Source organism: Festucalex cinctus, chromosome 8, assembly GCF_051991245.1.
Source record: "Festucalex cinctus isolate MCC-2025b chromosome 8, RoL_Fcin_1.0, whole genome shotgun sequence".
In the NCBI taxonomy this organism is placed as follows: Eukaryota; Metazoa; Chordata; class Actinopteri; order Syngnathiformes; family Syngnathidae; genus Festucalex; species Festucalex cinctus.
In genome coordinates, this window is record NC_135418.1 from 11,530,869 (window position 1) to 11,557,779 (window position 26,911).

At 38.5% G+C, this 26,911-nt stretch overlaps 1 protein-coding gene across 1 annotated transcript in view; it reads right to left on the reverse strand.

Annotated features, from left to right (window-relative positions):
* Positions 1-25,261, reverse strand: part of suclg2 (succinate-CoA ligase GDP-forming subunit beta) — a 72,892-nt gene extending 47,631 nt beyond the window's left edge. Inside the window, exons 1-2 of the mRNA XM_077530593.1 lie at positions 25,126-25,261; positions 12,883-13,030 (exon numbers count right to left, since the gene is read on the reverse strand). Coding sequence (XP_077386719.1) covers positions 12,883-13,030; positions 25,126-25,209 — 232 coding nt within the window. The 5' untranslated portion in view covers positions 25,210-25,261. The remainder of the gene's footprint in view (positions 1-12,882; positions 13,031-25,125) is intronic.
* Between the last annotated feature and the right edge of the window lie 1,650 nt (positions 25,262-26,911).

A 26,911-nucleotide genomic window follows, 5' to 3' on the forward strand; every position in this document is an offset into this window, starting at 1 on the left:
ACAATGACAGAGAAAACGAGATAAATGTTGTTCCAAACAGAAATGAGTCTTTGTACTGTATACAGAACATGCAATGTAAATTTACTTTTGTATATTAAAAATAAACATGCTCAAATTTATGCATTTTTAAAAACCCATTGTCCTTGCGCTCATACAAAAATCAAACAGCCTCTCCTTTCCTGTCACTTTTACCTGACAAGAGCAGAAAATTCACTATGCCACTTTGTTGTCTCTTCTACAGTCATCCTACAATAGCCCCATTTAAATGGAGTTGGTGCTCTTGATGAAAGATGGTTCCAGGCAAGGTTATTATTATCTAAGGGGACAAGTTCAGCCATTGACAGGAGGCTCCCGTCAGGTAGGGAAATGCTTGGCGGAAAAAAAAGAATGGACAGCTAGATGGACACCTTGACCCTCGAGGCAAGAAACAAGCTCATCCTATGTCAGGAAAGGAAGGAGAACATGAAGACAACCTGGGAAGTCACGGAAGCCTTAAAAACATTTCCTGCAGGAAGAGCTAGAAAAAAAAAGCACCAGAGAAAATAGTCTCTGACAGGATGGCAGGGATTAAACTAACACTGCATTAGTGAGGCGCAGTCTTCACAGTCTGGAGTTTAGAGGAAGAGGAAAAAATAAAAAGGTGTACTCGTACACAAAAGGGGCTTGAGGAGTCATAAATGAATAAATATGTTAATAAAAAGTGCCACTTTGCAAAATTAAAAAGAGTTCAAAGTAAGATAAAATAGAGTGTCTTGCGGGCATAAGCAGCAGAGGGATGACATCATAAACAACTTGAGCTTTAAACGGGGGGGGGGCAAAATAACACTGTTGCATGAGAGTGATGCTGTTTTGCGCTGGCTTTTGAATTGCTTGTAAACAAATACTTGGAACTCTACAGTGCATTCCCATCCATCAAGTGTGAAACTAAACAACTACAAAATCTTTTCCCTCGTCTGGACATGGGCCACAGGGACCCCACTCTCGTGTCAGGCTTGGTCACTTGTACAGACCACTTCATGTTGGGCAAAGCCTATGTAGAGTTGTCTGGATATTCTAAGTTTAGCATTATGCTGCGACTTACGGTAAGCAAGCTAAAGATGCAGCATCGACTACAAGCACAGGTGATTGATTCGTCTTCAAGAGGTATGGTTTTACACTTTTGCCCAAATAGCGTAGAAGCCACTTACATTTGTGGACTGATGAAGAAAATAATTTATCATGAAATATATATTCATAGTAGCCTACATATCTACAACTACATATCAGCTTGTATATGGCTATCTACTGTGAGCTTTGAGGCTCATTGGTCGTATACCCAACGCTCTGTGCTTTTGAAAATAACTGACACAAAGACCTATTACAGATACTATTAGACATAGTATTAAGTTAAGTCTGCAGATGCCTTGCACATCTATAGAGTGATTAAACATTCATTACTGTTGTGCAATTTTTATTATCACATTGGCACAGAAGGGCCAGAAAATGTAACAGCTAGTGTTAAAATGTTTAAATCTCCTCCGAGAGGCTCATTTCAGAGTAGCGGTAAAAGTGTATCTTTTTCAAGTTCAGCTTTTTACCTATTACAATTCTGCAAGAGAGAAACTGGTTCCACATTGCTCATGGTGGGCGGTGAAGTATACATTACGTTAAAAATGAAATTCACTACATCTAGCTTGAAATGTGTTTAAAAATTAACGATAAATTTATTAGTCTGAAAAATTCATACAAAATACATTTTCTTTGCTAAATTCTCCTTTGACTGGTACATCTGTGCGATTTATAGTGAAACAGATAGAAAGGTAAAAACAAAAACTTTTCAGTTTAAGGTCCTCATTCTAGAGTCCATATGTCCCTCAGGCACAGCTCCAGGATATTTTCTATCCTGTTGCTAAAGGAGGGCTTGACCAACGTGTAGGGGAACTGAGAAAATGATTTATAAATATGTTTTTAATAATAAAAATAAAAATGCTGGAGGGGCTTAACTGGGGTATTACAGATTTCTGATGGGGCTAGAGCAAACCTTCGCCCCGGTGTAGTGCCCCCCCCCCCCCCCCCGTCTCTCTGATGAGGCAATCTCAGTGTAGTGCCACAAACCAATAGTAGGCTCTCAATAAACACTTGTATGATAGACACATTCTCATTAGAGTACATATCTCCCTCTCTTTTTTTTAACTTGAAACGCCAGGACAATATTGACTGTTGATCGATTGGTTGGTTGGTTGATTAATTGATTGTGCCTAAAGGTACAATTATATTCATATATTTCAAGTAACAGTTTACAATTTTATTGACTTAAGTAAAATCTAGTTCATATCAATTGTTGTGTAGCTTACATGAATGCAAGGCACCATGGAAACAAGGAATAGCCTCCAGTTTACTTCTGCTGGAACATTAGTATCATGCTAATTCAATAGAGGGGGGATGTGTGTCTAAAATAATTCCATGTCTCACCCTCAACGTGAATAGGTTAGGGTGCGTAATGAGGAGGTGGAAACACTAAGCTGCTTACAAAAATCATCTCTGAGAGAGACAGGCGGCTTTACCCTGCAAAGCCTATTTACAGCTGTTAGGACAATTTAGAAATTCATGGCCTTTTCAGAACCAGCGACTTAAGAACAAGCTAATTTATGCTGTGACATCGGGTCCAACGACAGGCCAGTGAACAGTGGTTGTGCATTCATGTGTCTCTGTAAGCCCTTGTGTTAGCTGAACTCTTTCTTTGCACATTTTGTTAACCATTAAAAATGTGTTTGTATCTTTTTTTTTTTTTTTTTTTTTTTCCAGATACTTGAATTCTATATCTCCAGCCTCCCAAACCCTCCATACTAATCGGATATTTTCCACAATGGATAGAAGTTCAGAATCATCTGTCTTACTTTGTCACAAGTGAGTACTCTTAAGGAACAAGAGCTGCTCTGTTCATCCAGGGACTCTAGGAATCTGCTGGTGAAGCACAGCACTCCCTTAGTGCACTCAATTTATTCACCCTATGTAACACAGAATTGGCTTGAACTAGGACAGTGAGGTAAAGCTACTGCACTGCTGTTGCTTTACTATTTCATCAACACAAAAGGTTAGGCACAAAATTGAGTTTTATGTACTTAACATACCTGTTTATAATGCTTAATTTTAAATGTGAGACTGACAGACAGACAGACAAAACTAAAGGAGTGTAGAACAAAATCAAATTATAGTAAAATGTGGGTCAAAGGTTGATTAGATAGATAGATAGATAGATAGATAGATAGATAGATAGATAGATTGTCAGACAGACAGACAGACAGACAGACATTTACCGAGAGTGACAGAGACACAGACAGGTAAAGAGTGTGGAACAAAATCAAAGAAGGAATAGCTAAATATGGGTCAAAGGTTGTTTTGATTTGCTAAATTAAAGTCCACTTAGTACTTAAAATTAATTCAATGGATGCAAGTAAAACTGTTGCACTCAAGTACATCAAGGCCTTCAATACATACACTGCACTTTCCCCAGCCTCTTACTCATCCATATAAAATGACCATAAATGAATAGGCCAGCTCTCGCTATCATGGGGAGATTCATATTAAATCACTTGTGAAACTTAAAATGGTAGCAAAAATAGCACACCAACAACTGTGGTTCTGTATTCTCATAAAGTTTAAGTACATTTTTTTGTAAAACCACTTCCTTCAAAATAACCCCATCTAGTAGACCATCAAGAAGAGGACACAACAGTCTCCATCTGCTGCACAGTTAACCACACAAAGACAACGCACACACGAACACACCATGCACAAAGCTATAAGAGGGTCGTCTTATCCCTCAGCATTTCTGACAAAGACGGTCGCAAAAGGGCTGCGGTTAAGCCAAGTCTACTCAGCACGAAATGCTACTGTCAGCACTTTTCACCAGAGACACTGCCTTATTTTTCTGAAAGGGAAAGATGAAAGTAATTTGAAAAAGGCACTTGAAGTGTTAAGGGGCACAAGGCGACTTCAGAGGGGACAGTTGGAACAACAAAAAGAGGGTTTGTGGACAGAGGAGGAGGACCAGTCAGCCATATGCCGTACTTTCACCATATTTGATGCGAGTATATTTGGCTCAGAGTACACTGTATGAATTAATCCCTTTTCAAGCCTTCTAACTGCGATACGCTGGCAACCAGTTCAGGGTGTACCCTGCCTACTGCCTGAAGCCAGCTAGAATAGACTCCAGTACCCCTGCGACCCTTGTGAGGAATACGCGGTTCAGAAAATGGATGGATGAATGGAAGCCTTGATAGTTTGAAATAGTACATTATCGTCAGTATACATTGATGCAGTGAAGCTGAGTTATGACTAAATGTCCCAATATATGAGTGCTTAAAGTTTCTACTCACTCTGAAAATTTGATGGCATACCATATCCCAGGATATAAACTCTCAGAAACGGTAACAATTTAGAGCTACATTGATTGTCATTTGTTGTGTGGTCTCAAAAGAACTGAGGAAGTAGGTAATGACCAATCATGGCTCACCTGTTTTCTGAGTTTGGTCAGTAATCTGAGCCATGATTGGTCGTTACCTACTTCCTCAGCACAGGTGATGTCATCGTCAGTCGGCAGCAAGTAGAAAAATTACTTTTTAAAGGCACTAATTTTCATCCATCCATTTTCTTAACCGCTTGTTCCTCACAAGGGTCGCGGGGGGCGCTGGAGACTATCTCAGCTGGCTTCGGGCAGTAGGCGGGGTCCACCCTGAAGTGGTTGCCAGCCAATCACAGGGCACACAGAGACGAACAACCATCCACACTCACAAGCACACCTAGGGACAATTCGGAGCGCCCAATTAACCTGCCATGCATGTCTTTGGAATGTGGGAGGAGACCGGAGTACCCAGAGAAGACCCACGCAGGCACGGGGAGAACATGCAAACTCCACCCAGGAAGACTTAGACTTAGACTTTACTTTATTGATCCCTTTGGGATGGCTCCTTCGGGGAAATTTACATGTCCAGCAGCTATGAGAACAGATAATAAAATAAAAAAATAATTCAATCAATCAATGAATAAGGTTATTACACCAGAGATTGAATTAACAATAATAATAATAGCCATTCAACAAACACTGGCTTATAGTCAGTATAGGAGGATCCTGTGTGACGTTTTGTTTATGTTCATGTGTTGCATCAAGAGCAAGAAGTAATGTATTTTACATATAGTTCAATGGTTTTTGTACATTCAGAGGAAGATTAAGAGAAGCAGATGGTTAATTCTTGTTTTGTCATCAATGTACAGCCTGTTGGGGGCCTGATAAAAACTTTTTTTTTTTTTTTTATTACAAGGAGCCGCAAAAAGGGAAAGAAATGGCTTCGAGCCGGCCGGGAGGGTATAACTTGACGTTCAAAACCTGCGTTCCGACTGATGCTGACGGGTTTTGTGAGGCTCACTTTGCCAACCACGCATGCGCTAAAAAATGTCAAAAAAGGATCCTCCTATTATCATTTGTAATTCCTTAAAGAAGAAAAAAATAAATGACTTGTGGACATAGTAACAGATTATGTTGAGAAATGGACCACAGAACACAATGTCTTCAACAAACAGTGCTACGAGAGTCCCAAACTGTTTCACTAGCTCACTGTAGTGCTTTTCTTGGCTTTTTAGCTCTTTCTTTTTTTTTTTTTTATATTTTTGAATCTCCGTGTTTTTCTTCTTTATTATGGACATGGACGCACAGTTTGTACTGGGTAAGATCTATACCTCCTTTGTTTATAGTCAGTATCAACTGTTAGCGAGAGCTCCCAGAGCGTAAATCGACATTCGCTGTGTGCCAAGTTGAGCAACAGAGCGCGGTGTCGTGCCGGGACAAAACGTCAAGCAAGGAGGAGAAGATAGCAACCTGTTCTCCCCTATTTTATTGTGGGGAATGCTAGATCTATTCCCAATTAGATGAAGCATTAGAGGGACTTTCAGGAGGAAAGCCTGCTGCTCTTTGCAAAGACGTGGCAAACAGCACTATTACCGGACTAGTCGTTTTATGAGGCATTGCATGAAACTTTTTTCCCTTTACACTTTGCACAGGATCATGAATATTTGTTAATATGCTTAATAAGCAAATTAGATGGATGTATTTTCTGTGTGTGCTGTGTGTAGTCTGGTGCTGCATCTTTAGCTTACTTACTGTAATTTTAATAAAATATTTGTCCCTTGAAATTATATTAATTTGTTTAAAAAATACATACTTTTACAGACAGTAGCAGCAAGGTAAACAACAATATGAACGATAAGGATTGTATTGTATGACAGATGTTTTGTGACACATCTATGACATATCATTAAATCACACAGTTCTATTGCATGCTATTGTTCTTTTCTTTTTCAATTTCCTGTGTCCACTCTGTCGCTGAAAAGATGCAAAATTCCCCATTGTGAGATAATGTTATCCAATAGGTGTACAAAATAAAATAAAAAAATAAAAAACTCATATAAGACTCGAGATTCTCATTTACTACGATTCAGAATCGATATAAAATGTCAGAAAATCTGTTATTCATTTGTTTATACATTTGTGTCCAATGAGTTAATTAATGACAAAGCAATTAGTAGCAACAAACAAAATTAACGGGAAACAACATTTTTATTAAAGAATTTTACAGACATTCAGATGTTTTAAAAATAGAGACACATCTGAAAAGGTAAAAAAATCACACTTTATACTTCACGTGCGTTTTAGTAATGGTTCTGGGCAATTAACTTTTGACTGACAGAATGCTAAAACTGCCTGTTTTCTTTGAGTCCCGTGGGGTATGCATTACAAAAGCTTTGACTTCCTGACAGTTCCTTGCATGTGTCTCCCAGTATGGGTCCATAAAAATTAAAACAATGAGCCATTATTGTTTGAATCACCCATCTGCCAAAAATGTTAATAACCCCATATCAACCTGCTAAATTGTCATTAAAGTCAGTGGGAGTCAATGAATCAAAGTATTTTACTTTTTATGTTTTGATAGGAGCAATGGAAAACCTTTAATTAGTTTTCCAGTAAAAGGTATTTAATTCACATCCAATTGTACAGTGAAATTTGTTCTCTGCTTTTAAGTAGTCACACGCAGGGATCAAATTCAGATCTTGTGTTATTACACGAATCAAGGGAACTGTACATTAGTTAACAGTACAGTGGTGCATGTGGTTTGCACGTCTGGCTTAGACTCAAATGTTACGGGTTTGACTTGGGGTCCAGACCTGTCAGTGTGGAGTTGCATGTTCTGCACGTGCAGGCTTGGGGAGTAACAGAATACATGTACCGCCGTTAGGTATTAAAAATACAAAAATTTTTAACTGTATTATGTTACAGTACAGGGAAAAAAAACGGAATAGATTACAGGTACATTTGTTAAAAATGGGGATTATTTTGAGGGATTGAGATTTCTAAAATGAGAGAGAGGAGAGAAAGAGAGAGCGAGACAAAGTGAGAGACGCCATCGTGTCTTCCACATGCGGCCTTTTTAAAAAGCTGCACGGACGAAAGGAGGAAGTGGCAATGTGGGATCTGATTTTTGGTGCTGTCTCTTGAACTATTGACCTATTCTAGGCCAAATGTTCAAGTGAAATCCTTTTCATGCTAAACAACTTTATGATTGCTACTTGTGTTTAAATAGCTTAAAGGAACACTTTACTTATTGATCCATTTTTAGCAGCAAAAAGTTGCTACTTTTTCAATAATTAATTTGGTGACGTGATTATTTTTTTATGTACATTTAATAACTTTTAAACCGATGTTAAAATGAATCGAACGCCGGCATGTTTGTTACACGTGACTAAATAACCCGGATGTTTACGTCACTAGTGTGTAAACGCTACACTATGGAAGCACTATGCAACGCAGCCGTGCATCTCGCGTCAAACCCGGAAGGATTAAACCTTATCGCTTCGAGCCAACACGACAAAATAACTCTACCGAAGGAAAGTCTGCCTTGGATGTGAAAGTTGTGGCGCCAGATGGTCTTTTCGGGCACAAAATAAACTTTGACGAACGAGTGAATCAGGCGGGGGGTGAGTGGTGTTCGTGCGGGAGCTGCACATGAATGGACAATCCGCAAATGAATGTGTGCTGTCTGGAAATGAAAAAACTCGAGGATCGGTTCCTTGCGGACAATCTCAACTGCATCCTGGAACATCAGACATTCAACATGGCAATACTAAATAGACATTCTCAGGATAGCTTTGGTTGCGATGAAAGATGTGAAGAAGAAAAGTCTTGGAGGAGCAAATATCCAACAGGTAATGTGACACACAGTACGAGCAATGCAAAACGTGTGGAACTGACGAAATATTTCAGGAAAAAGAAAAAATAGTAAAATTAAATGTATCGTCGTTACAGCACCCAACCTCCCCTAGCTGTTTTTTTTTTTCTTTTTTTGCGGAGCGTCCCACTGCGGTCAGGCCAGCCGCCACTCGAAAAGACGAAGTCAAGCCAGCCGCCCCAACGATTGTTAATACTGTGCATTACGGTAACGTGCCGACGTGCCCCTGCGTTGGCCACCTTCAAATGAATTATGAAATAAAACAGTCCGTGCAGTATAATAACGAATGCCCCCCCACCCCCGAAACATGCCTACCTTTCGCTTTACATTTGCTTCGCTTCTCCGAGATCTTTCAGTGGCCGTAGGGAGACCTCGATTTGTGCCGGCTGTTGTGAGAGTGAGCTCCGTGTTGCTAGCAGAAGTAGCCGCCAGAGATCCTCCATCGGCTTGATTATTTCCCACGTCTGGTTCTTTAAAGATACTCGGTACTGCGTTGGGCTTTAGTATTAGGCGTGTGGCGTACCCCATCTCAAATTGTAACATATTTTGTATGTAAGTCCTCATGCCTGAAATGTTCGCTGCGCGCACGCCTGCTTGTCCTTCTACTCATGTCGTTTTTTTTTTTTTGTTTTTTTTGTTTTGTTTTTTTTTTAGGGGGTCTCGCGGGTTTTTCCTTGCCGACGCCTTGCAAAATTTTGCAATACACAAAGGCATAAGTGACAGTTTGTGTCCTCCCCGTTGTTATGTCTGCGTGAACTACTGTTCGCCAAGCGAGTATACACACTAGTGACGTCACCACTCGGGGGCGTTGCAACACGGAAGTACTTCTATGTTGAAGAAAAGTTAAATAAATCAATATAAGGGTGTATTCTTCAGCTCTTATGCATTTTTCGTAGCTAAACTAACTATTTACTGCCGATCAAGCCATACATGTAAAATTAAAGGAGCCTTCCTTTAAGGGAATTGAATGCCAGTGTGTATCCTGACTTGTCACAAAGGGAATCATGTATTTGTTACCAATTAATCATTTTACTTAATTTTGTAACTCTAAGGTGCCAGCTGAAAATACCAGAAATCACATGTTCACTATGGTCAAACTGTTGAAAAACTGCTCCTTCGCAATCACCTGTTCACTAGGGTCAACGGTTGAAAACTGCTCCTTCACGCCTAAGGGCTAACGAACAAGGGATATCCTGAAAAGCTTACAAGCATGACGGGGAAAAAAAAGGTCAGAGCAAGAATCTTAATTACTTTATGACTTCTAGTTGACAATCATAGGAGAAGCTCAGAACAAGGATCTCATTATCTTACAAACTGTCAGATGGCAGTCAAATGACTCAGGACAAGGGTCTCGTTATTGTTAGCTGAGGGACGATGCTTAGGACAAGGCTCTCATTATTTTTGGGTGTCTGCAAAAGGTTAGTTTAGCAAAATTGTTAGATTATACAATGTAAATGATAGATCACCTTATTTTTATGAACGAATAAGTTCTTTTGAATGTAAATGATAGGTCACCTTATTTTTATGAACGAATAAGTTCTTTTGATACCAGTAAAACTTGTTACTACGTCTGGTCTCAAGAATGGGGGGGGGGGGGGGGGGACGTATGATCTGCGGGCTACTTAACAATTGGATACCAGTAGAAGTCACAAAACTAAGCTCGCACTACCCCCTAGTGGTCAAAAGCAGATACCATTAGCATTCAATAATTTGCATCTCATAATAAGTGGGTTTGGCCGAGGCTTTCCCGTGCCAATAAGATCTAAGCGTGAAGTGGGCAGACAAGTTTGATAGCCAATCGGGAAAGGAGGTTGCACCATGGGTGACGCCTTATAAACTGTTGCATTTCCTGAGATCAGATTTTTTCCATTTGCGCAAATTGAATGGTCTCATTGTGCTTTTGCCAATAAAGCCGCTTTTTGTTCAGCTTGACTTTGGATTCCCGCCTATTCTTTTCTCCTGACTCGCATCTGATTTTCAACACACAACGCTAAAGGGGACCTGGGGCACCAGCCTGCCAGCAGGTGCTGAAACAGGTGACGCTGCGGCCAGCCTTCCGGCTCCAGGCCTGACCAGAGAGCCGACAGCAACCTGTGTTCACTGTTTAGAACATACTTGGCTTGCTGAAGGAGAGATTTATCTTTAACAAATAAAAATTTGAGCTGAGAGTACTGTGGCATGCTACACTGAGCTTCTTGCTAGCCGCTACTACACCACAATGTGAGTTACATCTTCCGAACAAATCTCCCTCCTACCAATTCACTATTTAAACTCCATACACATTATATACGGCTAAACTCGAGACTGGGATAAAAGTTCATTTTGCAGTTGACGCCGATAACATGTAGTCATCGTTGTATCATTATTATGTGTGCGTGGGTGTGGTTGAAATGAGCTACCATGGGAAATGTTGCTTTCAAACGCCTAATTTGTCCCTTTTCTCCCCAACAACAGCTTTGTTTGCAAGAAAAGTTTTACTTTACCTCATTAGATTGATTGATTGCTTTCTATCTATCTATCTATCTGTCACTTTCAGTTTAAAAACAGCATACTGCCTTGTCTCAATCAATCAACCTTCAATACATGCATTTTAATAGGTGTCAATACAAGGACTTGCTGCCCGGATCCCTATCACCCTATCAACAGGAGGGTGGCACTGTATAGAAATATATATTGTGCTGATATTTATTTTCATTTTGTCTTCATGAGCACACTTGGTATTGTTGGGGTAATCCAAAAGTAATCCAAAGTAATCACGTTACATTACTTTAATGTTATGGTACTTGGATTACTTTTCTAACTACATTTTTTTTAGCAGGTAACATGTAACTGTGACGGAATACATTTTAAAAGTAACCCTCCCAATCCTGTCCATGTGTTATGTGTCGGGATAGGTATCAAAGTTGGTACTTTTTCTAGTACTGACTAATTTAGGTTGATACTACAGAGCAAACAGCGATTCATATGAAATCAAATTGGATCTGTTTCAGTTCCTAAGTACACTAACAAAAAAAAATTAAATCTGCCAATAGGCAGGATTAGTTAAGTTAACCCTCTCAATTAGATATAATAATACAAAATGTGTATGACCTTTTGTCGAGCAGGGAGTAATACGGTTTAAAAAAAAAAAAGGTTTAATGCAAGTTAAACTTTATATTTTATGCTTTGCCCTCATCCAATGCCATACAATCCCCTGCTTAATCCTACCAAAAAAAAAACCCCTCAAAATACATCTTCTGGCGCCAATTCAGTAAAAATGTGCATTTAATGAGGCCCTCGAAAGCCTCCAATTTCCCAAAGCCAGACAGTCTTTGCTAACCACAATCCTGGATGCACAGCGCAATAGCTGCAGAGGGGACCAAAAATAAAAAATAAAAAATAAAAAAATAAAAAAAATAAAAATAAAATAAAAAACGAAGATGGTGATATATGTGTTGGGTAATTTGGTGAGTGGGCAGAGAGACGAACATAGAAGCTGGTAGTTGCAAAAGCAAAATATGTTTGTGTGAGTGCATACGAATTCAGTTCTGTTCTATTTTATTTATTTATTTTATACTATCTTGTCACTTTTCAGCATAAACATGCAGGGGAAATGATCCAAATTGCAACAACGGTTCAAATAAATTATAAAAAGAAAAAAAAAAGCCATGCAATGTGTAAAAAAACTGAACATGAGAGGCTGTAAAAAAAAAAAAATAATAATAATTTGGTTGCGTGCCATGATGAAGAAACAACAACAACAACAACAATAAAAAGGCAGGCTGCGATGCATTAGCAAAAATTTGGAAGACATGATTAATCTTGATAAAACTTCATCCCTGATAAATCACGTCTTGTAGCACAGCCAAAGAGTATGCAATGTAAATAAGACTTTATTATACAGTAGTTTCACTGTGTAGAGTAAGATTATATAGCATTTTACAGCCACATTATTGTTTCTAAAATCATTGGTAAGTAGTAATGTAATGAAATACATATCTTCATCTTAAGCAACACACATATTTTCAGATAAATGTATTTTTCCTGTCCTGAGGCAGGATTAACAGCAAAAAATAATTCTAAAATAAATAATTTTGGACGTGATATGGCATTTTGGGGGTGAAGGATGATGTTTGTTTTTTTTTTTCATTTGTTGAAAAATACAACAGAGAAATAAACTTGGGTCATGCTTCCAAGTGACTACTTGACACATGCATATCATTACAAACTTCATAATAATGCATTACATTTTATATTACCGGTACATTGTACAGTGCCTTTCTTGGCACTGTACAATATGTTGCAGAAGACTAGACAAAAAAAAAAAAAAAAGACAAAAAAAAAAAGACAAAAAAAAAAAGACAAAAAAAATGGTGTTTTGGGAGGTTGGGGCAAAGCATAATGACATTACATTGGATCGGCAATTTTAAACAAGTTGTGTTTGAAAGAAAGTTTAATTAGACATATGGACATATCCTTTTATTTAATAGAATACACAGAAAAACTAAAGGTATGAATGCAACATTTAATACAAATGTAAATCTTATGTTAATGTAGACATAGTAGTAAGACATCAATCTCGTACCTGATCACTTTGATTTCCAGTCCAATACATTGTGTGTGTAAGTGTGTTTCTTCTACTCACCGAGTCTCTTTGCAGCCTCTAAGGCCTCAGAGGCTGTGTCGGCTACAAAGAAACGTTGAACAGCCACGCCACACTCTTGCATCAACTTTTTGCTCTGGTATTCTTGAAGATTGAGCCATCTTTTAGGACTCAGCCAGGTGCATCGAAGCTGATAAAGGAAAACAAGACGTCAGAATTCAACAGTGACCTAAAGCCTAATGTAGTTAAAATAGTCCAAATACAGTCTAAAATCTACACAAGCTCTAATGGGAACATTTCTCTTCTTGTGTGTCAGAAAAGGTCTATCACAATACACGTGTCTTACTGAGATATACACAGACTACATCCTCTCTCGACTCCCTGACTCTGTCTTGTCTGCTACCTCCAAACATCTCTCGTTCTCCTTTTCCAGTAATGAGGTGTTAAGTCAGGTTGAGCAGCAGGACAGCTCTTGAGCTATTTGCACCATCAGCAGACACAGGCCCTGTCAGCTCCAGCTGCTGTTGCTATTAAAAAGAGATTGAATTTTAAATGTGATGGAAAGACAAAGGCATGTTGGAGGTAAGATTCCCTATAGTGCTGCTGTGTGTGAATGGAAACAAGGATTCTACGCCAGGCATACATGTAATTGATTCTCCACTGTGCAGATCTTCATCAATTAAAATCAAATCTTTTATATTTAAAGTGAGACTCAAGTGACAAAATAGGAACATAGACTTATTAACTAGTGTAAACTATGCCAGGTTATATAGCCACACTTTCTCAACCCTCATACCGAACACTGATGTTCCACAGGGCTGTGTACGGAGCCCTCATTTATTCCCTTTTGGACATTTTTTCCAATTTTTAGCACACCTGTGCATTTTCTCTAATAGCATTGTCAAGTTTGCAGATGAACATTAAGTGCTCTCATCAGCATCAAGATGTTATCTAATATATAAATATACCTGAGAAAAATAAAATACAGCTTAAAATACAATTGAGCCTGTTACTGATCCAAACGCCTTCTCTTAAAGCACAGGTCTCAAACTCCAGTCCTAGCGGGCCGCAGTCCTACATGTTTTAGAGGTTTCTCTCCTTAAACTCATGAATCAATCATTATCAGGTTCCTGTAGAGCTTGCTGATGAATCAGGTGTGTTTGAGGAGGGAAACTTCTAACACATGCAGGACTGCAGCCCTCAAGGACTTGAGTTTGTGAACTGTCTCTTAAAGGGACATAACAGCCTATATTTGCAGAGCTCTAGTCAAAATGATAATCACCATTATATATGTATGTTTTTAATATTCAACCAATGTATATGCGGCACCACACTGACCCTAAAACATCAACACACAGACAGTGGGAGTAGTTTTCAAGATTTTTTATTTTTATTTTTTGTAACATACACACATTTCCACATGATATGGGACAAAATATGACGCTCAATGTCCCAGGATAACCCAGTAAGTGGCAGGACTGGAGAATAAAAATAGAACAACAAAATAAGACAGAATAAATATGATAAATACATAAGGGAAGATGCTTATTCATGGTTTGACTGTGTGCAAAGATGCAATTCAGCAAAGGTGTGGGGATGTGGATGCAGCAGAATAAAAATGCAAGATGTCTGAATTGCACATCTTTACAAGGTCATTTTGTTAAAAAAACAAACAAACAAACAAACAAACAGATAGTGTCCATTAAGAGTTGATTATGCAGGAATGAATAGGCACGGGGGGTTAAATGATCGTTTTGAGTAGGTGAGATATGGTTGTCCTATTTACCATGGGCTGGTTAGCAGGTCCGCCTCCCAGTACTGAGGACTCGGGTAGTCCTATTTACCTAATCATGAATTTTCATACAATGTGTTTCTTTCAAATTATATCAGTGTAATGTGCACACAACCTTGTTTATTTAAACACCACTTAAAGTTGATAAACAAGAAAAACTATCTACTGCCAGGAAAATCATCCACAGTGAGAACGTTTCCATGGTCGCATGTGTAACTGGAGATTTACTTTCCTCGCCAGCCATAATTACAAAATTAGGGAACATTGACAGGCATGACCCGATGGACATTGACTTAGATGTCACTCAACAAAATGCATTGTGGACAAAAGAAATAGGACACACTTCATTAATCATATCATATGGATCAGGCCAACTCTGCCTGTTGCATCAAACCTCAGTATGGTGCCAGAAATGGGTTGCCCTCTCCAACAGCAAAACAATCCACACAGCACTAATCATAAAAATGTCATATGCTGTAATTCTATGTTGAAATGTTCAAATTGTCACAATGATGTCCGAAAGGAAAAATGAACAAAATAAACCAAACCAAACCAAATTTTCAGAAGACAAGGAGAAGTATATTAAAGATGGCAGTACCGGTACCTAAACGCTCAACTAATGAAGTTACAAAAACTAAAATAATATAAGTTATATAGATAGTTAAAGAAATATATATATTTTTTTTATCTTTTTTTGTCTTTTTTTTTTTTTTTTTTTTTGTCATGGCGCATGATCACGATGGTAGCACCTCTGCCTCAATTTGAGCCAGGAAAAACCCTGAAATTGTCGGAAAATTAGAAATAAACAGATAATTGAATGATAGCTGGATAGCTCAGTGGCTGGATGTGCATTTGTCAGTTTGGTATGTGTCCAAATAACAATGATAATACTGTAGCATAAATTATTAAATTATACTGAATATGTACACTGGCCGTCTGCCTTGTTAACAAGGCGTGGACAGATGGCAAAATTCCTTTTATGAGCAACAAAGCTTCTCATTTTGTCACCATTACAGCTGCACAAAGAGAATGAGAGCAGCTGCACCATGATCGTGCATCAGCGTTGCACAGGATATATGAGGACTAGTATACCAAATACAAGTGTAATTACTAATACATCATATCTATTGGTGTTGAGTAATTAGACCACAATCATTCACAGGCTGTGGGCCAACAGTTTACGCAGTCTATGTGAATTAACACGGAATGACCAGAGTTCTAAGTCTCTATCGTAGCTCAAATTGATAGTCTACCACATAAACTGTATGTAGTATAACACATAGCCCTACCTTAAGAGTAAGTTGTGTGATATACCATACTTTATGCTTTTACACTACAGTCTGTCATAAAGCAAAGCAGATTTAGACGTGCCAAGCTGTTTTCACTGTTAACATTTTTTTCTGCGCTCAATGACTCCAACTTAATGATATATCCACATTTTCCCAGCGCTGCATGATTAGTAGGAAAACATGGGCAACAAAGGTATCTCAATGAGACTCAACCCTGAATATTTTACACAGAGGGGCGGAGAGCCCTCTGCTTGCAACAGCACTTGCAGGATCTTCAAACAACGGGCAGCTTCTCGTTCTGTCTCAGCTAGAGAACACATTTACATTTCCTCCCCGCAAGGGACAAAGTTAGCTCTAACTAGATTTGAATACTGCTTTACCAAGGTTAATAGGAATTTCTGTAACTAGTGAGGTGCTTAAGGCTTTTCAATAATTTACATGAACATTTGGAAATGTTGCAGGTTTCCAAAACTGAGAAAGTGATGTGTGGTGTAACAATCCCAACGTCTGTCATAGTAAGAAAAAAGTACAGTATGTGGCACATAAAACAGTTGATGCCATGTAACTTACTGTTGTTTATAAGAATATGAAACTGCAGTGCTAAGGATTATGTATTGTTGGGGCCAAGCCAACCCTACACCAAACATTATTATATAGTTATTTATATAATGATGCTGCGTGCTTTCCATTCTGAAACAGAGCTTGCCAGAGGGGATTCCATAAGACATTTTATTAAAGTCATGGAACATTTTATTAAAGTCAAGGATACCTTACTTGCCTTTATCAGAGGAAGATAATTTATCAGCCAGACAGTGTCATTTTTGGGCAATAAATCTAGTGATGGCAGTGTTACTACGCGATCGGACACGTTGTTATACATCAATATGTCTACTGCCTGAGGCATTAAAAAGAATGACGATTCAGAAAGTAATATATTTTCACCAGACCACAAGCACTTGCAAAGTCCCATGAAGATACTTAAGTTGTATTTGAGACATTAACATGAGGTTCGCAAGTTGTAGCCCTCTAAACGTTTTTTTTGCCTCTCAATAAAAGGCAACAAAACTAGTGCTGCTGTCCCACCCAAAGGAGACTGACTGGTTTGCCCCTATTCCTAACAACCCAGTGATTTAAGTGCTGACAGAGCATAGATGGATCGATATAATAACTATTTTCATACTATATTTACACACCAACAGTTTTGTAGTTTTGCAGTGCCGTTTCCTAACTCGTCCGTTATCTTTTCTCAAGTATGACACCTTTGAATACAATTACATAGATCCAAGCTTATTAACTATGCTAATTACTTAAATACCTGTAGAGACACAACAGTCAGGCTTTCCATTCTTAAGCCTGTCTGCTAGAGATTAGACCGACCCTGCCAGGATGCAAATCTACCAGATCTAAATCCAGGAGGCCATGCTCTAATGCTCCTGCCTCTGCTCATCTGTACTATTTACAGGTCTTTCACAGACAGATGCCATTTTTCTCTATACCCTAATGGTTTGGAAGTGACTTTCGTTTTCAACAGACAAGGACACAGAACAACACGTTAAAGGGTGAAGAAGTAAAGTAAAACTATTTTGTGCTATTACAAATATCGCAGAGTAAGAAATAAGAATACATTCTCTTCTGGTAGTTTTTCATACTGCATACAAGAAATAATACTGTATACAGTGTTCCCTCGTTTTCCGCTGGGGTTAGGTTCCAAAAAATACCCGCAATAAATGAAATCCGCGAAGTAGTTAGCTTTATGTTTTACAGTTCTTATAAATGTTTTAAGGCTCTAAAATCCCCGACCGCACAATTTATACACTTTTCTCATTGAGGCATTTACATGTTCTCACATTTCTCTCTTGTTCAAACTTTGACAATGTTCAAACCTTCATAAATTTTATAAAATGGGTATATTACTGTAAAAAATTGTGCAAAATTGCACTTAAAAAAAAAATCTGCAATACAGCGAGACAGCGAAAAGTGAGCCGCGTTATAGCGAGGGAAGACTGTATAGGACATTTGAATAACATTGTACTGAACTTCTTCAATTTCAATGAAAGACAACAAAATCTATGGTGTTTTAGGTCACAGTAGCTCTTGTACATTCCACCATGTTGACTTAGAATCCCTGGCGTCTTACCTAAAGCCAACAGAATCAAACTTCATTCCATCCAACCATCCATCCATCCATTTTCTACCATTTGGTTGGGCCAGCGGGCCAGCAGCTTTATCAGGGAAGCGCAGACTGACCTTTCCCCAACCACTTCTTCCAACTCTTCCGGGGGATCCCAAGGCCAGCCGGGAGACTTTAGTCTCTCTAGTGTGTGCGAGTCATACCCGGGCCTCTACATGCACGGAACATCTCACTAGGGCGGTGTCCAGGAGGCAAGCTAATCACATGTCCAAGCCACCGCAGCTGGATCCTCTCAATGTGCAGGAGCAGCGGCTCAAGTCTGTGTCCCTCTCGCAAGACCCGAGCTTCTCCCACAATCTCAAAGGGAGAGCCCAGACTCCTTGTGGAGTAAACTCATTTCGGCCACTTGAATCCAGGATCTTGTTCGTATAATAATAATAATGCCTTCGTTGCACCTCAGAAGGATAATTGTAATGCATTTTATTTAGGAGTCAGCCAGTCCTCTCTCAAGCATCTCCAATTGGTCCAAAATGCCGCTGCCCAACTCTTAACTGGAGCTCGTAGGAGGGAGCACACAATTCCAATTCTGGCCTCACTTCATTGGCTTACTGTACACTTAGTACAAATGGTCTCGCCCCACCTTACCTCTCTGAGATCCTCCACCACTCTTGTCATAAAAAATTTTGGAAGTTGATTATCTTAATTGTCATTTATCTGTCATGCCAGTCATTTAATCATGAAATATAGATTATGCTGTTTTAAGAGTAGTAAGGAAGAAAACAAATATATTTACTTTGATAATGGGAAATCATACTGAATCGCAGACCTTTGCATTGTAACAAATAGAATCATAAGACGATGAAACATTACCATTAACAGAAAAATACAAATATAATCTATATCTAAGGATCATTATTCAGATCCTAGTAAATGATCCTTTTTGACTCACTGCTCCAACTAATCGTTTTTGTATCAAGGAATAGTCAATGTTTTTAGGTTTTATACAGCAAGATGCATATGATACAGTGGTTTAAGATTTTGCTAAGCGTTAACAAATAGAGATACAAAAACAACAACAACAACAACAACAACAAAAGTACAGTACACAAAGGAACATCAACACTAATTTAATTAATTAGATGAAGTCGAGTTAGATGATTTTATGTTTAGCACATTCACGCTCCATAAGGCATACAACCGCTACATGACTGACTTTAAGTGGAAATATGCTAATTATTATCTCTTGTTAGTTTATGCGGAAAATTCGCATCAACTTTGAAACTTTGCCTCCATTTTATTTTATGTATCACCTCTCTAACAGCTAATTTCAACACAACCTGTATTCATGAGTCATAAAAGAGAAGCTGCCACCTCATTAGCAGAACAACAGTCGACGGGCAGTAGATATGCCAATGATTTTCATGTTTCTCGGTTCGTGCTATTTGATGTCTGTGCTCATGAAGGTGGACACGATTAAGTTCCCTTAAATTCCGCCCCACATGGTTTACTAAATGGTCAGGGAAAATACAAGCGTTCATAATGTGACTGGGAACAAATCAATTACTTGGAATTAGTGAACTAGCAATCTGTTAATTTCTTGAGCATTTGAAAAAGCCCATGTAGGAGCATTCTGGTTAATTAACTATGTAGCCATATGACATTACCAATCAGGTAGTGTCATTTGGAAGGGGTTAAGGTCAGTACATGACAAGTAATGAGGGTGTTAACCTCATCAGACTTGGGGTAGACCAGTTTGTATAAATTAGACTATGATTTGCCTCTGAAAAACCAAACAATGCAACATCCAGGACAATGTGCAAAAGGTAATTAAACATTGTTGTCACAATACCAATGTTCTGCTTTCGATGCTAAACAAGCATAAAATACCCAGCACAAATATTGACACTGAAATGATACCATGGCAGAAACCTAAAATATCACTAAGAATAAGAGCAGTGCAATAATAAATGATAAAACATGGAACTTCAAATTTCTTGTATTTTTATGAATTTAAAGTAAGATTGGGCAGTGAATGATAAATCATATATAATTTAGTGTTTTCATTGGACTTTACACGAATCTGATCGGCTATCTTGGATCGGCCTATATTCAATTTATGCACATTTTGTGATTGGCTGTAATGTCTTAATTCTCTATGGATCGGCTCTGCGAAATTAGACATTACAGCTGCAGTGTTACCCATATACACCTCATACCTGTTCATAAGCATCACCTTTTCACCATTGACTGTTTTGTGCTCCTCCAACCACCATTGCTTTTTGCACCTAGCTGTTTTTTAGAACAACTGGGATGTCTGCTATCTTTTGTTGACACACATGTTGGACGAGCCAAACCAAGTATCCAGACTGCAGTCATATCTGATACATATTCGATTTATAATCAGACATGCATATAGGGAAAAAAATCTGAACTGACCTGCAGCACGAACATAGCCAAATTTACCACAATCCTCAACACAGCAGTCAATCACAGGGAGTACATGGACAAACAACCATTTATGGGTACATTCACACTCGAGAGAACTTTTTCTGTTTCAGTCAACCTAATAATATAACACAAACTCACACAGTAAAACCCCGGACGGAAAGATTCGAAACTAGAATCGTTCACTGCTTTAACACTTACTGATTCTTGCACATCCCTATTTATTTATTTAGCTTGAATAGACTCCAGATTTCCAGTGACCGTGAACAGAGCAAACTGTATAGAAAACAGACAAGCGGATGAATACAAGGATGACATTCAAGCCTACACTGTACATACAGGACTATAGTTTTCATCTTTAAAACATAAGCACCCCTGAGACCAAAGTACCCATCCCTGCTACAGGATATTACAGTGACATTTTGTGATCACTCTTTGAATGTCAAGACTCTTGCTGCAAGTCTGCTAAAAGCTAAATTCTTTCATAGATGAGGTGTTACTTTATTCTCAGTTTAATTTGAATTGCGAGAGAGGTTTTAGTCCTTTTACCGGAAAAAAAAAAAAAAAAATGCAGTGCCTTTGCAATACTCCTGGAAATAAAGTGCGAGTGTGAATTGCTGTCGCATCAGAACTTTGGAAGAGCTTTGCAGTAGTTTTTACCTTTGGTAGCTGATTACCTGCCTGAGCCTACTCTAATCTAACCTCCCAGAAGTTAAGACATAATAAATCATGCTTAAATTGTGATAGAGGGGTTTAAAGCCCGCATACCACTGAGGGGTGAACATTTCCAAAGGTAGCAAATGTGAATTTCTCGGCAGGGTTTGTCCAAGGTCACTAAACGTTCTCTACGTTCGCCTAATGTTTTAGTAGGTTTTCTTGCCGCAAGGAAATTTTTAACAATTTGAGTCCGCAGATTTGGATGCATAAATTGTTTTACTGTATGTGTTCTATAGAACTTACTTGAGACATACATGTTAATAGACACGCAAAAAAATTGCTATAAGCATTAAATTGTAATTGGGCACTTTAGATGTGGAGGGTAAATGCAGCCATCCAGATATTATGTCAGCCAGAGCACATTTGTGTGCATACACGCGTTTGTTCAGTGAAGAAGTGTTGGGGCGGGTCGTTGTGCTGCATTCTTGTGTGGTATTAAGTACAGCAGCAGTTAGGTAACAGGAGGGAGTCAGGTTGTCCCCAGAGTGCCGTTGACGATAATTACTGTCGAGAGAGTGTCTCGCGAGACAGTGAGCCAGCTGCCTGCCTGGCTCCATCCCGACCATATGCCACTTTCTCATTCTGGGCATACATGTAGCACTCGGGCTGTTCATCCAATGTCAAGACCGCAACGGTATCAACATTTGACAGTCTGATAACACGAAAAATGAAACGATAAAGTAACAGAACTATGATGGAATTAAAAAAAAATGTCCCCAACGGAACATGACTATAAATGTCAGTAACATCAAACCAATGTGAGCATCATTACTGCTAAACACTTTCTATTTATATAAACAGTGGTGACAAGCAGGTGCACTGGCACTTTGTCAACAGCATCATCCCCACTCGCCAACTGCTTTTATCATTAAATGTTGTTTTTTTTTTATCATATTTAATATCCTTTTATCAGGTTTGAAAGATCATTTGCGTTGAAAGTTATATTACGTTATTTTCGTTGGTCAGATTCCACAGAGGAAAGCTGGAACCTGGATCGACACCGCAACCTCTGAACAGTGCTAACCAGTAATTTACCATGCCGCTGGCCATTATCTACTTATGTTCAAAGAAATTAGAGATGGAATTACACTGGCAAACATTTTTTTTTCTCAAGTGCGTAAGATATTTTAATGGTTTCTGGGTAACTGACTTACTATTTAACTTACATATTCTAAGCACATATCTGAAATAAAAAAAAAAAAGTTTGGAAGAAGAAAAGAAATGTTTGGTTTCAGTTACATCAAAATACTCGAAAACTGTTGAAATTTTCTTGGCACCAAAATGTGTGTTTTCAAATTATCCATCCATCCATTTTCTTGACAGCTTATTTCTCACAAGGGTCGCGGGGGGGGGGGGGCTGAAGCCTCAGCTGGCTTTGGGCAGTAGGCGGGGTACACCCTGAACTGGTTGCCAGCCAATCGCAGGGCACACAGAGACGAACACCCATCCACACACACAAGCACACCTAGGGACAATTGGGAGCGCCCAATTAACCTGCCATGCATGTCTTTGGAATGTGGGAGGAGACCGGAGTACCCGGAGAAGACCCACGCGGGCATGGGGAGAACATGCAAACTCTACCCAGGAAGGCCGCAGCCTGGACTTGAACCCGAGTCCTCAGAACTGGAAGGCGGACGTGCTAACCAGTCAACACCGTGCCGCCCTGTTTTCAAATTAATCAATAATAATTTTTGATAATTGATTAATCGGTTTGATACTTTTTTTTTAAAAACTAAAAATTGTCCAAATCATCTGAATTTCAGCTTCCCAAAGGTAAATATTCTCTGATTTCTGTTGCCCTTCATGATAGCAGACTGTCATTTCCCCCCTCTTTATCCTCTTTTAAAATACGTCTAAAAACACATCTGTATTCTTTGGCTTTTGGCGCACCATGAGACTTGTTCTTGGTGTTTTGTGGTGTGAGTTTGATGTTTAGTCTACTTATTTATGCATTTATCTCTTTATTCACTCGGCTACTTCTTATTAATTTACTGATGTAAAATATATTGTTAAAAAAAAAAAAAAAAAAAAAACTTGTATTCACACTTCAAAAATGTTTGCTTTGATCTTATTTTGTTACCTTATTCTTTACTGCACAGCCGATATTTATGTTTATGTACAGCACTTGGTATGCAGCAATGCCTGTTCTTAAAGCGCTTTATAAATAAAGTTGAGTTGAGTTGAGTTATTTGATAAAACAAACCATTTGATTATACTTTGGAAAACAATGATGAACATTTTCACTTATTTTTCGACATGTTATGGACCAAACCAGTAACTGAATCATAATTATTTTTTTCTCTGCACTATTGATTTGAAATAATGTCCTGTTTTTATAATAAAGTGATGGAAATTAAAAATAATAATAATAATAATAATAATAAATAATTAGTTGAAGCCCTAAAACATTACCGTTTTCCTGGCAAAGAACCTTAATGTGGCCAAAGAAGTGTCCAAACAATAGGTTTGACGCTGTTTAATTAGGGTTCAATACCACTTTTATTCAGACCGATACTAGTATGAGTACTGAACTCTTGAGTAGCCACCGATACCAATACTGGTACCACTCGTACATAAAATTCCCCCAAAAAACAATGACGGGTAAGAGGTAATTTTAAAGACCTATATTCCCCAACATAGATTTTTCCTTAAAACTGCGTGAAATTAATCGCAATTTTCCATTCTTCCAATTTGTAGTTCCTGATCACAAAACAGCGAAGAGAGAGTGGTCGATACTTGTATCGGCCACCGTCACGAGTACCGATACCTTTAGATAAGGTTTGTATTGGTGTAACGTTGTTACCTACTGGAGTGATTCCAGTTGGTTTCACATAATGGCGCAACAGCGCCCCCCTCTTGCATGCAGCAAGTATAAATAGCTGGCTGTGCCGCAGGTGCTGCCAGTTCATCTGCGTCACTGCCAAGGTGAGATGGAAGGGTTGTGCACTTGTGAGCAAGAATGCTAATTTAACAATTTACTCTTTAGTATGCAGAAACTGCCGATTAGACCTTGCAGAACTGACCAGTGCACGCCGTGTGTTCGTGCAGATACATTTTCATTATATTTCATTTTTTACATTTATATGTCTGTTTGTTTGTTATTCTAATACGTTTGCAAAGCATCTAAAAAGTGTTTTCAAAAGTTTAAGTGTACTGTATTGCAATAAATTTTAATGTCCTGAATAGTATTGAAGTATGTTTGAGGGGTTAAAGTACTATTTCAAACATGTTTTTCATGCTGTATGTCTAGCACTTTGTCACTTAGTGTATTGTAATTCTTGTCACATATAACTGTTAGGGGAATTTTTGTTGCATTGTTTCTTCACTTTATACATTCAATGTAAACAATGTGATAGTTAACTAGTTGCCATATACAGACTACAGATATAATCAGGACAAACGTGTTGTTCAAAGTACGAACATCAGTCAACAATTGGTCAAAGTACAAAGTTTGACCTTTACACTGGTCTTATCTGTAAAGTTGGTGCTCATTGGGGGCTTGAGGCTGTTCTCTGCTTCAAGCTTTAAGACAAACGGTTCTGCTCAATTCATCACAATAATATGACAAGGTCACTGAATGTGATTAACGATGTGCCTGCGATCTTTTATGGAGTGTCAGATGATAATCCGAATGATGCAATTGTCATTTATTATGACCTGTCATTCTTTCTCACATTTGTTCATTGTGCAACTGGAGTGACCGAACGCCAAGTTACAATTATTACAGGGCAACAAAATCGTGATGTAATGTCAACAAATGACTGCTGTCAACTTTATCTTGTATGCCTCTCGTTCTTAGACGCGCTAACATGCTAACAGAGTATCAACTGAGCATACCATCGAGCAGACATTCATCGAATCTGACATGAGAGCGCAGCCCTGCATTCTGACGATGAAGGAGAAGACAGTACCTTCGGTTTGTTAAGAAGCAGGTGCTTTGACGTGGCTGCCCGGAGTCCTCTCGTTGCAGCCTGGGCTGCCATGGATGCCGCCATGTTGATACGGAAATGCGAGTGCCAGACGTCACGGTCACGTGCTCGTTTCCAGGTCAACTGACACACAAGGGCGGTGCTTGGAGAAAGTTTTTTTTTATTTTTTTTATTTTATTAATATATGTATGTACATATATATATATATATATATTATTTGCAGTAAAACATACAAACATGGCAACAGTCAAACATTTTCAATACAAATCGACAATAATTGCCAAGAGAACAGTAGTCTACAAAAAGAAAATTAACAGAGAATCAACCAGAATGCACACATAAATAAAACAAATGACATTACACAATTGAAATCAGAATATTCAACTCAACACAAGAGGTAAATTCTTCAAAATATTATATATAATTTGTACTTTAGGTCTTTTAATCAATTGTAAAGATTTAATATACATACCAAATTCGTTTACAAAATTTTGAGAAATGGGTTGAGATTTTTGAAACTTTTTTTTTTGTGAATGAAGAATTTTGCCATACATAAAATAACATTAATAGACATTAATTTCCTCATTTTTGTTTTGAAGTATGAGTCCAAAAGTGATGGCTTGGAGAAAGGTACACTCCCCTTGCAAAAAATCAGCGTCGAAATGTAATAAAAATAGAAAAAGAAAAAAAAAATTAAACCATCATATAATTTGCTGAAAAAAACATTTTTAAAAACTCAAAAATTATTTACAATTTAGCTCAAACAAATGAAATGAGGTATATGCCACGGAAGAGGCGGGACGTGATTTTGCACATCAGTTTATTTCGGGTCCGGGTTGCGAACGCCCACACGTCGCAAACCGAACCAGAAACAAACTGTTGTTCTTATGTGGGAAAAGAGTTAAAATCAGCTTACATATATTTTGATTTTACCGCAATGCAATTTATTGTTTTTTAATCGTTAACACTAATACTAATTTCACCAAGTATTTGTGTACTTAAAAAAGGAAAGGTAAAGAACAAAGCATGTTGTGAGTCAGATTATTTTTGTCCGATGCTTTCTTTACACAGTCATAAATTGTATTTTGATTTTCCAGTGACACTTAGATTTAAGGTCAGCAAGGACAAAATGATGCCTATTTCTATAAAATAATATAGATGGAGGTATAATATTTGTGCTGTTTAAAATTCACCAAAAGTTTGCTCGCTAAACCTTTGAATGCCTGTCTGTGTTAATGACTTGTAATTGCAATAATTTCAGGGCGTCACATTGCTCACAGCTTGGTTCTTATGCAACTACTGTGTTTTAATGCTTTATGTATGCACAACAGAGTGCCACCTGTGTGTGAACCTGTGATATAATATCATTCATCCAGCCTGAAGGGATGTGTGTGTCACTGCCGGCATCAGAGCTGCCCAGAGTTAACTGCCAGATGCTATGGGGCTGTCATCGTGGTGTCGCACCACTCACCGAGTATTTCCGTCTCCAGCATCGGCACCCAGCTGCCGCCTGCTGAGAGCAACTTAGTCCAAACAAGGTCGAATAAAGGTCAGCTAGTAGTCTCTGTGGCCCTTGTGCATAGTCTGCTTCAGACTGTGTGGGAAGTGTATTCTGGCCTGTGCTCAGTCTCCAACAAGCTGGAATGAGTCCCTCCCCTGAGAGGCGCTGTCATGGGCGGGAAATGTGAGGAGGAAGACACTTTCTCCAACCACTGAACAATGGCTGACACAGGGCTGCGAGGACATGTATAAGAGACAGATTTGGAGC